At 45.1% G+C, this 15679-nt stretch overlaps 1 protein-coding gene across 1 annotated transcript in view; it reads left to right on the top strand.

Moving 5' to 3' along the window:
- Positions 1–15679, top strand: part of Rp9 (RP9 pre-mRNA splicing factor) — a 34884-nt gene that overhangs the window by 3861 nt on the left and 15344 nt on the right. Inside the window, exons 2-4 of the mRNA XM_031344188.1 lie at positions 3359–3389; positions 4748–4877; positions 14003–14094. Coding sequence (XP_031200048.1) covers positions 3359–3389; positions 4748–4877; positions 14003–14094 — 253 coding nt within the window. The remainder of the gene's footprint in view (positions 1–3358; positions 3390–4747; positions 4878–14002; positions 14095–15679) is intronic.

The raw sequence follows: 15679 nt of genomic DNA, 5'->3' as shown, positions 1-15679 counted from the left end.
CAGTGGTGGCGCACGCCTTTAATCCCAGCACTTGGGAGGCAGAGGCAGATGGATTTCTGAGTTCGAGGTAAGCCTGGTCTACAGAGTGAGTTCCAGGACAGCCAGGACTACACAGAGAAACCTTGTCTCAAAAAACCAAAAAAAGAAAAAGAAAAAAAAAAGATTTATTTATTAATTATATGTAAATACACTGTAGCTGTCTTCAGACACACCAGAAGAGGGCATCAGATCTCATGGGTGATTGTGAGCCACCATGTGGTTGCTGGGATTTGAACTCAGGACCTTCCGTAGAGCAGTGCTCTTACCCAATGAGCTATCTTGCCAGCCCTGTGAAGGATTTTCTTAATCAGACCATTGAAGTGGGAATGCCCATCCTAAGTCTAGACCACATCTTCTGGTGGCAATCCACATAAAAAGGGCATAAAAGAAGGAAGCGATTTGCCTGCTTGCCTCACTCTCTGTGTCAGGTTCATCTATCCTTTACTGTTATTAGAACTTCTGTGGGATTACAACATAGACCAATCATCTACTTAATGGCCTTTAGATAGCCTCATTAACAAATCCATATATATAAATCCCCAGTGTATGTGTGTGTGTGTTTGTACCTGCATGAGGAGGACTTGGATATCATTCTTCGGGGGTGATGCAATGACAGGGTGTCTCGTTGGCCTAGAACTCACTAAGCAGGCTAGCCTAACTAGTGAGTAAGCCCAAGGGCTCTGCTTGTGGGCTCATCCTAGTGCTGGGGTTTTAGTGCATGCCAGCATGTCCAGCTTTTATTTTCTTTTATATCAGTTTTGGGGATTTAACTCAGGTCCTCTTGCCCACAAAACATGCACTGTAGTGGCTGAGCTGTATCTCCAACCTGTGGTTTTGCCTTTTCATTCTGTCTTTGTTGTCTGAACAAATATTCTTGATTCTCAACTTATATTTGCTAGTGAGACACTATAATGTTAGCCATGGCATCGTACACTAGGAAGGCTGAAATACGAGGCTTGTGTTGAGTTCAAGGACAGCCTATGCTACATAATGAGCTCTAGGCTACCTTTGAAAATATAGTGAGAATTTGTCTTTAAAATGAAATAAAATAAAACTTTTAAAGTGAGAGACTAGGGAAGATGCTTATGTGAGGTTTTTTTTTTCCTTGTTTTGAGACCTGGTCTCTCTGTAGCCCTGGTATCTTGGAACTCTCTCTGTAGCCCTGACTGACCTCAAACTCAGAGATCCACCTGGCTCCTGAGTACTGGAGTTAAAGTCATGTGTCCCTGTGCCCAGCAGATAGATTTCTGAGTTCGAGGCCAGCCTGGTCTACAGAGTGAGTTCCAGGACAGCCAGGGCTACACAGAGAAACCCTGTCTCAAAAAACCAAAAAAAAAAAAAAAGAAGAAGAAGAAGAAGAACAACAACAACAACAACAGAAGTTTACTACACCTTTCTGGAGTTCAGCACTCAGGAGACTGAAGCAGAAAGATTGTCATGAGTTCAAGCCCAACCTAGGCTACAAAATAAGGCCCTATCTCAAACAATAACAAAAATAATTGATCTTTTATTTTTTTTAACCTGTTTGTTTAGTTTTCCTTTTTTAACATTAGTCCTGGGGATTTGGTCTACAGCTAAAGAGCCCAGGCCCAGGTTATACCACCAAACTATTCCTCCATCCAAATGTAGGTTTGGGGTTTGGGGATGGGAGTTCTGGAGTCAAAGTCTTGTACGTGATGGGCTGATGCTCTTCCACTGAGGTGCCCACCTCTTGGGCCTCCAGTCCCACATTTCTTTCCTTTTTTGTTTTGTGAGACAGGCTCTTACAATGTAGTCCTGGTTGGTCTAGAACTAGAGATCCAACTACCTCTGCCTCCCAAGTGCTGACATTAAAGGTGTGCACCACCACACTCAGCCAGCCTAGATTTTGTTAACTGTCACAGTGGAAACAAATTTATTTTACTTTCTTAATCTCTTTTACTTAGCACTTGACTAATACTTTAAGGTGTAGTATCTTTTTTGAATATATGAATTTATTTGTCCTAGTGATAAATACCAGTCACCTTACTTTGAACTTACAAAAACATCTATATAATGTACTTTTATGGAACACTTTTTGCTAATAATAACAAATTTCAAAATCTGTAATTGTATCACATTCCTTTACAGTCTTAAGATACATCTTATTTGTGGATTTTGACCCTGTTATAATTGGCCGTATGTTGTTTGTTCAACACTTGTAGCTCAGTAGTAGATTTGGGGGTTCATGTACTTTACTAGCAAGTTCCTTTCAGGCCCGATGCCTGAGACTTTGTTGATATTGGTAATTAATGGCTACTGATGGACTATAGTGTAGCCAAATGACCCAGGTTTTTATTGGCTTTGCCGAGTTAGTGTTGTGTCACTGCATGTTGAAAACGTCTTAAGTATCTGCTTTGGAAAAGGCACTAACTACACCAAGCCTAAGAAGCTGATTTTGATCCTACCCAGCCATTTACTATGCCGCGTTCAGAGGATCCAACCTTGCCCCGACCTTTAAAGGCTCTGGATTCATGGCATTTCTAGCCCATCTTTATACTGGTTAGTTTTTGTCAACTTGACACAAACTAAAGACACCTGAGAAAACAGAAGCTCAACTGAGGAATTCCTACCATCAGATTGGCCTGTGGGAAGTCTGGGGACATTTTTTTTAATTAATGATGAATGTGAGAAGGCCTAACCCACTGTGGGCAGTGCCAGCCTTGGACACTGGTCGTATAAGAAAGTAGTCTGAGCAAGCTATACAGAACAAGCCATGGTCTCTGCTTCAGTCAATGATAACCTAACCTAACCTGTAAGCTGACATAAACCCTTTCCTCTCCAAGTTGCATTTGGTCATGGTGTTGGTGACAGCAACAGAAGACAACCTCTGCCATTCCCTTACCAAGTTATTTCTCCTACATTTCCAAGCAGGAAAGGGAAAATCTGAAGACCCCTTAGGCCCTGCATACAAGAGTCAGAACAAAGCAAACATACATCCTTGCGCTTTTCTGTCCCTTCGGCCTTCCAGCGATGAGCACTTTCTGGGGCTTAAAGAGGAGTGGGTCAGACTGAAGTGTCCTGTTCACTCTGGGGAGGTCATAGGAATCTTGGGGCACCCGAGTGTTGTTCTTTGCACATCACTCCCCCTCCTGTGCTGCCACTTGCCCCACAGACAAACCTCATGAGCCTGGAGTGGCTCCTGTGGAGATTGTGGGGCTGTGGTTAGTGTCTGGGTGTGGCAGGGGAAGCCTCTGAAGAGGTGTTCTAATCTGCAGCAAGCCTCTGCTTTGCCCTGTGTAGATGTATGTGCATTGTTAACCTGTTTGATAAAGCCAGCTTTTTGTGTTTCATTTTCTAGTTATGAGAAACCTCCTCCTGGGTTTATAAAGGTAAGCGGCTGTATGTTTGGCTACTCTATTAAATGTACTTGTGAGCTTAGTGGTGTATTAGGAGAAAAATTGTGTGTGTGTGTGTGTGTGTGTGTGTGTGTGTGTGTGTGTGTGTTTTCAATCTCCTTGTATCAGTGGTTCTCAACCTTCCTAATGCTGCGACTCTTTAATACACAGTTCCTCATGTTGTGACTTCTAACCATACAATTATCTTATTGCTGCTTCATAACTGTAATGTTGTTACTGTTGTGAATCCTAAAGTATCTGTTTTCCACTGGTCTTAGCTGACCCCTGTGAAAGGGTCATTTAAACCCGAGGAATCACCACCCCACAAGTTGAGATCCACTGCCTTATAGGAAAACATATACCAGGTGAACCCTAATTGTGAACTTTGTCACAAAGGCTATGCCTTCCTAGAAATTTAATCTGCTGTCATCCCCTGTCCCAAGGAACTAGTATAAACACTTGAAGTCCTGAAACACAGCTTCCTTCTGCCTCTGGTAGGATCTTCTAGAAGCTCTGCTGTCCGTTCTTGTCTTCTTCACTCAGCCATCTCCTCGGTACATTTAGGCTTGGAGTCTTGAGTGCTCTCAGCTACGGGAGCCTGTGAGGAGGCCTGAGAAGAGGCCTGAGAGGACACGCTCAGTGCTTAGGGCAGCACTCTTAGGGACCCCCTGCAGCCTAGCAACAGAATCTGGGTGTTTCAGTAGGAGGGACTCAGAAGCAGGCAAAGCCCAGAAGACTTCCAGTAAAAGAAATGTTTTAAATAACCAGAAAGTAAAGAAATACTCCAGTTCTAAATACAGTTATACCCTGGTGAAACTCTCCATCAGAGACGCAAGTGGCCTTTAAGAGAGAAGTCGGACAGCCTCCTAGGCTGTCTTCCCACCCCACCTGCCTCCTGGGAGGAGTCTGCTTCTCCCCAGGTGTCAGTGTTTTAGAGCTGTTTTCATGTGACATCTCTCGCTAATGTTCGACTGCCTTTCCTCCATACACAGGCTATGAAAAAAAGTGAAACCTTTTTCATGTATTTTATTTTAGTGCGTGGAGGTCACAAGTCATTCCTGCATGGAACTTGTGCTTCATAGTGACTTTAGAGGCTGAGCTGTTTCTCTGTGTAGTTGTCTCACTGATTCTTTGCCTCTGCAGCCCCTGGGGGTGCCACTAGGGTGGGCCTTGTGTAGTCCCTGGGAGTCCTGTTAGGGTGGGCCTTGTCACAGAGAGAGGAAGCCAGACAACAGTAACCTTGCAAGGAGGAGTCCTGTTTTGGTTTCATTTTGTTTGCTTGTTTTAGTTTCAATTTTGTTTTTTTGGTTCTGGTTTTGTTCTGTTGTTTATACACTGATATCTTCCTGTAGGAGGATGAGACGAAGCCAGAAGACTGTATACCAGATGTGCCTGGCAACGAACATGCCAGGGAGTTTCTGGCTCATGCTCCGACTAAAGGACTGTGGATGCCCCTGGGGAGAGAGGTCAAAGTTATGCAATGTAAGTGTGCAAGGGCTTGAGTGCTGTCTGGCAGTCTGTCGTCTACTAAACAAGATGCAGGGCGTGGGTAACTCAAGAGCAGGTTTATTTGGCCCACAGTTTGATGGCTGCAGGGTCTACACAGCACAGCATGAGCATTCTGGGCTGTGTTCCCTGCTAGCATCATACGTGATGAAGAAGCCAAAGAGAGCACAGGCAGGGAGTGATGGAGATGGGCGTACAGTCACTCCAGACCTGGCAGTCCCCATGACTGAAACCTGCCTCTAAGCACTAACCCACATCTTAAAGGGTTCTCTACCTTACACTACTACACTGTGAACAAGGCTTTCAAAACAGGAACCTTCGTGGGACAAATCAGATCCAAACTACAGCATTCCTCTGTACACACATGTTATATGCCGTATTTCACAGTGCCATACCTCTTTTACTTAGCTTGTTCTCTTCACACGGTGTGTGTGTGTGTGTGTGTGTTTGTGTGTGTGTGTGTGTGTGTGTGTGTCTGTCTGTCTGTCTGTCTGTGTTGCTATAGGGATCAACTGATCAACTCTAGGACATTGCCCATGCCAGATGAGTACTTTACTAGTACCTAAATTTTTATTTACTAATTACTGTGTGTATGTATCTATTGTATATGTAGTTTCCATGGTATACATGTGTAGGTCAGAGGAGAACCTGTGGGAGTTGGTTCTTTTCCCCTACATGGCAGATGCAGTTATAGGCTGAGCTTTATGGCTGACCGGACTCCAAAGCTTTTACGTTGGAATCCAGTGATCTTTCCTTAGCCATGGGCAGGGAGGTAGTACTACCTCAACAAAAGAAGCAAACCATGAGAGACACCGTAGGAAGGGTGCAGCAGAGCTCTGCTCACAGGCTGCCAGTGTCAAGTGATGCTTTTCCACTGGCCGGACAAGACTGACCACAGGCCACTGGCCGTGGATAGGCAGAGTTCTCCATGCATATTGTGTGCCACCTGCCTCCAGGGTTGTTACACACAAATTATAGCACTTCACAGGATACACCTGTCAGGTTACTGTCGCATTTTGTTCTTTTTGAAACCAGGCCCAGTCTCCACGGCCCAGGTTGGGGTATTTGGGTTTTGTTTGTTTGTTCCCTTGGTTTTGTTGTTTTTGCTTTTTGGGTTTTTCTTTGTCTTGGGGTGTGTGTGTGTGTGTGTGTGTGTGTGTGTGTGTGTGTGTGTGGTGTTTCTGTTTGTTTGGTTTTTGAGACAGGGTTTCTCTGTGTAGCCCTGGCTGTAGACCAGGCGGGCCTTGAACTGACAGTGAAACACCTGCCTCTGCCTCCCAAGTGCTGGGATTAAAGGCACACACTACCGCTGTCCAGCATGGTTTTTTTAGATTTTAAGATCAGGCCTTACTATATAGCCATGACTGCCCTTGAGTTCATATTTAGAAATCTGCCTCTTGGTGCTGGGATCAAAGGTGTGTGCCTCCTTGCCAGGCAGCGATGGAGCACATCCTTAATTCCAGCACTCAGGAAGCAGAGGCAGGCAGATCTCTGAGTTTAAGGCCAGCCTAGTCTACAGAGTGAGTTCCCAGACAGCCAGGGCTACACAGGGAAACCCTGTCTTCAAAAACAAAACAAACAGGAGCTAGCGAGATGGCTCAGCAGTTAAGAGCACTGACTGCTCTTCTGAAGGTTCTGAGTTCAAATCCCAGCAACCACATGGTGACTCACAACCACCCCTAATGAGATCTGACTTCCTCTTTTGGAGTGTCTGAAGACAGCTATAGTGTACTTACATATAATAAATAAATAAATCTTTAAAAAACAAACAAACAAACAAAGTGTGTCTCCACATCTGGCCCCAGCCAGGCTGACTTTGAATTCTCAATCCTCCTGCCTTGGTCTCCCCATAGAATGTTGCTATGTTAAATCTGTACCACTATATAGCTTTCAAAAAGTTTAGTCATGGAGTTTCTTGTTTGTTTTGTTTTGCCTGCATGGATGCATGTATACCACATGCATGCTTGGCACCCTCAGAAGTCAGAAGATCCCCAGGGCCTGGCTGGGCTTAGGGATAGGGATGGTTGTGAACCTCTGTGTAGAAACTGAGAAACAAACTCTTTTCTTCTTATTTTCAAATGATTTCATGACAAAGAATTCTGACTCTGCTTTGGAGGGTCTGACCAGTTGGTGTGGCATCTTTATTACCTGGACTGTGTGTGCATTACACAAGTTTTTCTTACACATTTCTTGCATCTTAGTAGTAACTTTCCCAGGACAATTCTGAAAGTCTGTATTCTCTGAAGTGTGTGGCTCAGTTAGTATGGTCAGCTAATAATTTGTCAGGGATCTCTTCAACCACATAAATCCAAGAAACCTACCTTTATTATGAGTAAGCTAGGGAGGGTGTGTGTGTGTGAGAGAGAGAGACAGAGACAGAGAAAGGAAGGAATTGACACAGTTTAAATCTCTGCTTTAGCTTACTCTCTTCTTGTCAGGTCTTCTGTATTATCTAATCTTCCTGCCATACCTCCTGAGTAGCTAAAGCCTACAGATGTATGTCACCACACATGGCTCTATCGTCTCAGGCCTCGGGTCACAAAGGAGTAAGAGAGTTGGATTCTAGCATCTTCCCAAGGCATGTGCACAGTCCCAGGCCCTGGCAGGGCTCTACAAAACCAGGGCCCTGTCAGGACTTCTGAGAGCCTCTTTTGAGTGTATCAGTCCCCAGTTTTTGTTTTGTTTTGTTTTGTTTTAAGTGTTTGCCTGGGTTCTTATTTGCCCAGTTGATACCCAGCCTAAGGATGTGTCTTAGTTTACGTAGGGAGGAAAGTGCTTATTATTTGTCTTGTATGTCCTAAGTCACAGACCATTGAGAGAAATCAAGGCAGGAACTTAAAGGGTAGAAACCTAGAGGTTGGAGCTGATAACAAGGCTATGGAGAAATGCTGCTTACTGGCCGGCTCCTTGGTGTGCTGGGCAAGGTTATAGATTTCCTTAGATTGAGGTATTGGAAGCAGGTACTCAGTGTTACACAAAGACACAAGAAGAAAGGGCAAGTGACTCAGTAAGGGTGTAAAAAGAGTGTCCCATGACCTAAACCAAGCGACCAAGCACAGAGTGTCAGCAAGTGCCTGGACTTTTGTTCTGATGTCATTGACTGTGCCTTTCCTCCATTGGATGAGGTCCAACATCACAGGCTTCTATGGCTAGTCAGTGTTTAAGAATGGAAGTATAAGTGAAGGAACCTCAGAGGGAACAGAGCTGGGGCTTATCCAGTTCCTGGAGTGTTTGCCAGGCTTTATATAAACAAAAGTTCTATCTGCTGGAGGAGATGTGGACAAGTTTACCAGGCAGGGGAACTAAAAGACTTGAGTGCCAGACAGGGCAATGATGTCCTTACAAAGGACCAGAATTTGGGTTCCTATCAGGTGGTGCCTCAAAAGTTTATAACTCAAGTTCCAGAGGATCCAGTGCTCTCTTCTGGCCTGCATTATGTACACATAATCCACAGACACATATGCAGGCAGTGCAACCATAGCCTTAAATCAAAATTTACAAACTTTCTGGGGCTGGTGAGATGGCTCAGTGGGTTAGAGCACCGACTGCTCTTCCAAAGGTCATGAGTTCAAATCCCAGCAGCCACATGGTGGCACGCAACCACCCATAATGAAATCTGATGCCCTCTTCTGGTGGTCTGAAGACAGCTACAGTGTACTCATTTATAATAATAAATAAATCTTTTTTTTTAGATTTATTTTTATTTATTTTATTTGTATGAGTACACTGTAGCTGTACAGATGGCCGTGAGCTACCGTGTGTGGCTGCTGTTGATCTCAGGACCTCTGCTGGCCCCACTCGCTCCGGCGTAATTTACTGCAGCTGTCTTCAGACGTGTCCGATCTCATTACGGGTGGTTGTGAGCCACCATGTGGTTGTTGGGATTTGAACTCACGACCTTTGGAAGAGCAGTCAGTACTCTTACCCACTGAGCCATCTCGCCAGCCCCTAAATAAATCTTTTAAAAACAAAATTTACAAACTTTCACAAGATAGGGCTGGCTTATGGATATTAACCCTGATGGCCAGCTATCTTTGATTAAAATTGTTTTTTTATTCTCAATGGAAAGCCTGTGACTAATTTGTAAAGATCTGAAGAAAGTTGTGTAGGATAATTTGCTACTATTTTCATTACCTGTTTAGAAGATTCTTAAGGATTTATTTTGACTCTGTGTGCTAGTGTGGTGGTGAGGAGATGGGCCGTGACTGCAGAGCCTGGAGTGGCCAGAGGTGGTGGAGCCCGCCCAGCTCCAGGAACCAAAACCTGTCTCCTTTGCTCCTAACTGATGAGCCATCTCTCAAGGGCCCTAGATTTTATTTTTGTTATTATGTGCATGTGTTCCCTTAAGCTAGAGTTGTAAGCTGCCGAATATGGGTGCTCTGCTGGACTATTAAGAGCTCTTGACTGCTAAGCCATCTTTCTAGCCCCTAAGTTAGTTGTTTGCTTGATTGCTTGCTTGCTTTGGAGACAGACTCCCATTCTGTAGCCTAGCCTGGCCTAGAACTTATTACTTTTAATTAAAAACAGATTGGGCTGTAAAGACAGCTCAGTGGTTAAAAGCACCGTGTTGCCCTTGCAGAGGGCCTGGGGCTGGTTCTCAGCACCCCCAGGGCAACTCACAGCAGTCCGTAATTCCAGTGCAAAGGCTAGGGTGCTAACTTCTGACCCTGAGAGCACCAAACTCACCTGCAGGCAGAGCACCCATAGAAACATATAAACAAGAAAAGAAAGAAGAGAGCTATGAAGTTTATCTCCTGGTCCTTCTTGGGGTACGTCTGTATTTTCCTCATTAAATGGATTCCTGCTGGTACCATGTTTTTAAGCCAAAAACATGTCAAGAGTCCTATGGTGCTCCCAGGAATGTGTTCTTGTTCATATGATGATGTACAGTTTCTGAAAACAAGATATTTTTGTATTTTTTTCTCACAATTATTTCTACCCACTTTGTAAGACATTCCAGGTCTTACAAAGCAGACCAGAAAAAGAAAGAGACACAGATACACAAACATGCACACTCTCCTTGGCTCTGGTATTAAGAAAAGTGGCTCTGGGCCTGGAGAGATGGCTTAGATACTAAGAGCACTGGCCAATTGTCCTGCTCACTTTTCTGTTGCCATGACAGAACACCGTGGATGGGGCAACATAGAACAAAAGTGTTGAGTTTGAGGCTGCTTTCAGAGAGTGCTATGACACCATGATGGGGTGCATGGCCGCAGGCAGCAGGCCTGGCAAGGGGGTGGGAGCTATGAGCTCACATCTCATCCATAAGGAGGAGGCTGAGAACCAGCTAGGAGTGGTGTGGGCTTTTGAAACCTCTTAGCCCAACCCCAGAGACATACCTCCAATGAGGCCACACCTAGTTCTTCCCAAATAGTTCCACCAGCTGAGGACCAAGTATTCAAAGGTCGAGTCTCTGGGGCCATTTCATTCAAACCAACACATTACTCTTCGGAGGACTGGGACTCCAGTCTCTGCATCTACATGGCAGCATAACAACCCTCTACAATCCCAGTGCCAGGAATCCAGTGATCTCTTCTGGCCTCCTTAGACACCAGACATGAATGTGGAATATAGACAGACAGACAGACATATCTGTCTGTCTTTCTATACAAACAAACAAAATAACATAAAATATTGAAATATATATAGAAAAGAGAAGTGTTTCTCAAACTGCTAAGTGTACAGATCACAATCCCTCATCCTTACCCCATCTTTTTGATTCTTCATGTAGCACAGAGAACTGCAGCATCTCCCTGTATGCCCCACCACTGAGCTGTCATAGTCCCTTCCCTGCTAACACGGCTACATTCTGGTCTACGTTTGTATTGCTGAGGGCTCCTCAGAGTCTGCACTACTAATTGTACTTTCATGTTCTCACGTCTGCTGTGGACCACATTCAGAATTACCAGGATCATCTTTTGGGTTTTTTGGAGGTGGTGGTGGTGGTGGTGGTGGTGGTGATTGTTGTTGTTGTTGTTGTTGTTGTTGTTGTCGTCGTCGTAGTTGTTGTTTTGCTATACCATCTCCTATACAGCCCTGAGTGGCCTTGAATTGGCAATCATATTGGCTCAGCTTCCTAAGTGCTGGGGTTACAAGTTTCCACCACCACCATGCTGGTATGTTACCTTCACTTTAAAATAATTTTTTTCGCCGGGCAATGGTGGTGCACGCCTTTAATCCCAGCACCTGGGAGGCAGAGGCAGGCGGATTTCTGAGTTCGAGGCCAGCCTGGTCTATAGAGTGAGTTCCAGGACAACTGGGGCTATACAGAGAAACGATGTCTCGAAAAAACCAAAACAACAAAAACAAAATAATTATTTTCCCCGCAGGGCAGTGGTGGTGCACACCTTTAATCCCAGCACTTGGGAGGCAGAGGCAGGTAGATTTCTGAGTTGGAGGCCAGCCTGGTCTATAGAGTTCCAGGACAGCCAGGGCTATACAGAGAAACCCTGTCTCGAAAAAGCCAATAATAATAATAATAATTACTATTATTATTATTATTTTCAATTCTTATTTTTTATTGGATATTTTATTTATTTACATTTTAAATGTTTTCCTCTTTCCTCCTTTCCCCTCTGCAAACCCCCATCCCATCCCTCCTCCCCCTGCTTCTATGAGATTGCTCACCCACCCCCTCCCACCTTACCACCCTAAGCATTCTCCTACACTAGGGCATCTAGCCTTCACAGGACCAGGGGTCTCCCCTCCCATTGATGCCAGATAAGGCAATCCTCTCCTTCATATGCAACTGGAGCCATGGGTCCCTCCATGTTCTTAGAAATAATTTTGAGCAAAACTAATATGCACTTGGATGTGTATGTGTCCAGCCATGCCCCTTGGCATTTCGCATCCCCTGAGTATTGCTGATGTGGCTAGCATTGGTTCAGTATGCGGTCCTTCATCTTCAGGCTGTACTGGATGACTGGAGGAAAGGTTGAGATGAGATGCCTTGCCACAGCACTTGCTGGCCTGGAACTCAGGGTAGGCCTGCCACATCTTTCCTAGTCCTAGGCTTAGGTGTGTCTCTTTCTGTAAGTTAACGTTGGTACCCATGAGGATAAAAGCAGGTCAGAAGTCATCCTTAAAGGATCCCCAGCACCCATGTAAAACATGGAAATGCCAGGAACCCAAGCTTTAGACGGTAGTGATGGGGCTCCTGAGAGCATATTGGCTGGCCCAAATAGCAACTTTGTGGTAAACTGTTTCTGAAGGGAATAAGGCAGAGAGTGGTCTAGCCTTGACATGAATCATACATTCCCACATTTGAATGCAGGTGCCAAAGAGGACTCTGAATCCCTTACAGCATGCTTTCTGTAGTTGCAGGCGTGGACCAAGTGAGGTTATCTTTCCAGCAGCCTCTTGTTTCCTGACCTCCTTGGTCAGCACCTAAACACAGCTGTCACTTGGCTCACTGTCCCCAGGCAGCCCTGACTTGCCTCCATCTGGATGGAGTGAAAAGATGTGGGGGCAACTGGGACTCCATCCTTGCTGTGTCACACAACTCGGGCTGCCACACCACACAAGTCCATATTCACTACTTTGAGTTATATGCCTGATTCTGTGACTTGAAACATGTTTATATGTGTTTATTTTATCAGGTCCTCAGGGCCTTCAGCTACTTCTCATTATAAATCTCTTTAGCCGGGTATCGTGATACACACTTTAATCCCAGCACTTGATCGGCAGAGGCATGCAGCTCTCTCTGAGCTCTAGAGGTCTAAGTAGTTCCAGGACAGGCAGAGCTACAAAAAGCAAAACAACAACAACTAAAAATGTCTTTAAACATGGTTTCTCTGTTCTTCAGGTTATGATGTAGTTCTAATGGAACTAATATTTAAAGAGAATGTTTTGTTTAAACATGAGGCTCAAGCTGGAGAGGCTGCTGGCTCAGCAGTTAAGTGTGCATAGTACTCTGCAGAGGACCACAGTTCAGTGGATCGCTCACAACCACCTGTAACTCCAGTTCCAGGGGATCCCACACCATTACCTAGCCTCTTTGGGCAGTGCACTTATGTGTACAAACACATTCTCAGATACAGATGCATATATATATTTTTTTTTTAAAGATTTATTTTTATTTATTATATGTAAGTACACTGTAGCTGTCTTCAGACGCATCAGAAGAGGGTGTGAGATCTCATTACGGGTGGTTGTGAACCACCATGTGATTGCTGGGATTTGAACTCATGACCTTCTGAAGAGCAGTTGGTGCTCTTCCCCACTGAGCCATCTCACCAGCCTGCATATATTTTAAAAATACGTTTTTTTTAAAAAAAAAAAAAAAAAAAAAAAAAAAACAAGGTCAGGTTAGTTATGGTGCAAGCCTTTAATCCAAGCACTCCAAGTGAGAGGCAGGCTATCTCTGTGAATTCAAGGCTAGCCCTTAAATAGAACAGAAGTATGCCCTTTAAGTCCTAGGGCTTCAGAGGTAAGTATCACTTAAGTCTAGAAATTCGAACTGTACCTGGGTCGGGTGTGTGTGTGGCACTCCATATCTGGTTTACTCAACCCAAGAAGATACTATTGATGAGCACCTGGAGATTTTAACCGTAGCCTTAAGCACATTGAGCCATTCTCTCTCACTAACCTTGAGAGCCATTTTACAAATAAAAAGAGTATTCTACTTTTTAATTATTTTCATGTGTATGTGTGCTTGCATGAGTTCATGTTTACCACATGCATACAGCAGCCCATGGGGCCAAAAGAGAGCATTGGATGCCCTGGAACTGGAGTTGCAGGTGGTTGTGGGCCACCATGTCAGTGCTAGGCACCACCATTGACCCTATTTCTATAAAATGTAGTAAAGTACACTGAGTAAATTCACATTTTATTGATATTTTTGCAATGCATTGCTTCATAATATCTGGTAATGGAACATTTACTCCTAACCTGACAAGATCCAAAGGTGTGTAAGGAAGCAGTTAGTTGACCCTCATCGCTTTCTGGGACCTCCATGGTTTCATCCATTAATCCTGTGTATTTTAGAATTGGAGTCTAAAGAAAAACTTGAATCTACTGAAACATTATCTCAGTGAGATGAGAACATATAATCTTAGAGAATTGTTTTTTGTTTGTTTGTTGTTTTGTGTGTGTGATTTTAGGTTGGCGTTGCAAACGGTATGGCCATCGAACAGGCGACAAAGAATGCCCTTTCTTTATCAAAGGCAACCAGAAGTTAGAACAGTTCCGAGTTGTAAGTAAAACCCCATTCTGTCACTATTTACAGTTGGCACAGATGGCAATGTTAGCTGGGTAGTCTATAGTGAACTGCTCTGTACAGCTTTTCCCCGAAGCTGTCAATCAACCTGTCACGCTCTGTGACAGATAACAAACAGCTCACGGGAGGGGGGCGGGGGCGGAGGTGTGGCTCCTTTGATAGCATGCACACAGCCCTTGGTTCCAGTCCCAGCACAGCATTAAGGAAGCATGATGGTGCATGCCTGTAATGCCATCACTTAGGGGTACAGGAGAAGGATCGTGAGTTTGGCTACAGAGTGAGGTTGAGGCCAACCTGGCCTATATGAGGCCCTGTCTCAGACGAGAAAAAAAGAAAAAGGAGAAAAAGACTACAATTAAAAGTATTCTCTATTTAGCAGGTCAGCAGTGTGAGATGTGAGAACTGAAAGACAAACCTGAGCAGTGTAGTGAGCTCTTGTCTCAGACTGAGAAGAGAGGCTTCAGAGGCACAGAGGTGGCTCTGTGCAGCTCAGTGGCAGGGCTTGCCCAGCATATACAGACCCTACACGAGCTCAAGCCTCAGCACCGCAGGGAAGAAAAGCAAAGGCAGATATACTCAGCCTTAGGAACGGGGGTCATTTTCTTTTCTTTAAAGCCAGCACCTGACCCAACCCGCGGGTCTCAGTAATTCGGGGGACACGAAAATAAAGAATGGGCGAGAGAGAAGACAGGACTCAAGGAAGCATTGCTTGTCAAGAGCCATTTACTAAAAGCAGGAGCTCAAATTTAAAACAAGGTTTTGGAAGGGCGGGGGGCAGGAGGGAGTACAGTGAAGAATTACAAGATCTTCTGAGGTGGAACCCCGAGGACAACAGGTAGGGAGGAAACGGTTGGGTAGGTAATGGTTTCTCAAAAGTCAAGGTACACTGATCATGCTTCTCTCAGGGCCAAACAGGAAATTTGTGGTTGCCAGGCAGAATATCTATCTCTGGATACTAGTCAGGTGGAGGCAGGTCAGCCAAGTGCCATTTGGTTCCCAACATCTCCCCCCTCTGTATTTAGTAAAGGCGCTCTCTGCAACGCGTTCTCGGGGGGTGGTTTTACAACCCTGGCCCGGGAGGGCTAAACCCTTGATTAAAGAGTTAACACGATCCCGGCCAATGAGAGGGTCTCACGGTGGACCTGAGCCTGTTAGAGGGCGGTGCTCGAGCTCTTACCCGTCTCTGGGTCAGCCCCCCCACCTGAGGCTGCCCTGTCTTAGGTGGTCGAGTCTTATCCATCCACTTCAGGTCACTGACTTACCAGGTCTACTGGCCGTGGGGTAAAACCACAGAGGGCCAAGGACAGTTAAGGCAAGAGAGTCACGAGGGGCGGGAGGATCTTACTAGGGTTCACCAAAGGCGTCTAGGGCAAAACCAAGCTCTCCATCCAGCATCTCGTACAGCCTGGAAATGCAGGGGCTGCCCATATGGTCTTGATGCGGGCTGTTGAGTAGCAGAGGCTGGAGGTGGTGGGCTTTGAACCTCGAGAGTATTGTCGTCCGGGTTTCCGGTTTCCAGGTGATGGTAGTGGATCTGCACATTCTTGGTAGCAGAGTCGAC

The sequence above is a fragment of the Mastomys coucha genome, unplaced genomic scaffold (genome assembly GCF_008632895.1).
Source record: "Mastomys coucha isolate ucsf_1 unplaced genomic scaffold, UCSF_Mcou_1 pScaffold23, whole genome shotgun sequence".
NCBI lineage: Eukaryota > Metazoa > Chordata > Mammalia > Rodentia > Muridae > Mastomys > Mastomys coucha.
The sequence above is the reverse complement of the archived record's forward strand: the minus strand, read 5'-3'. Positions and strand labels throughout refer to the sequence as shown.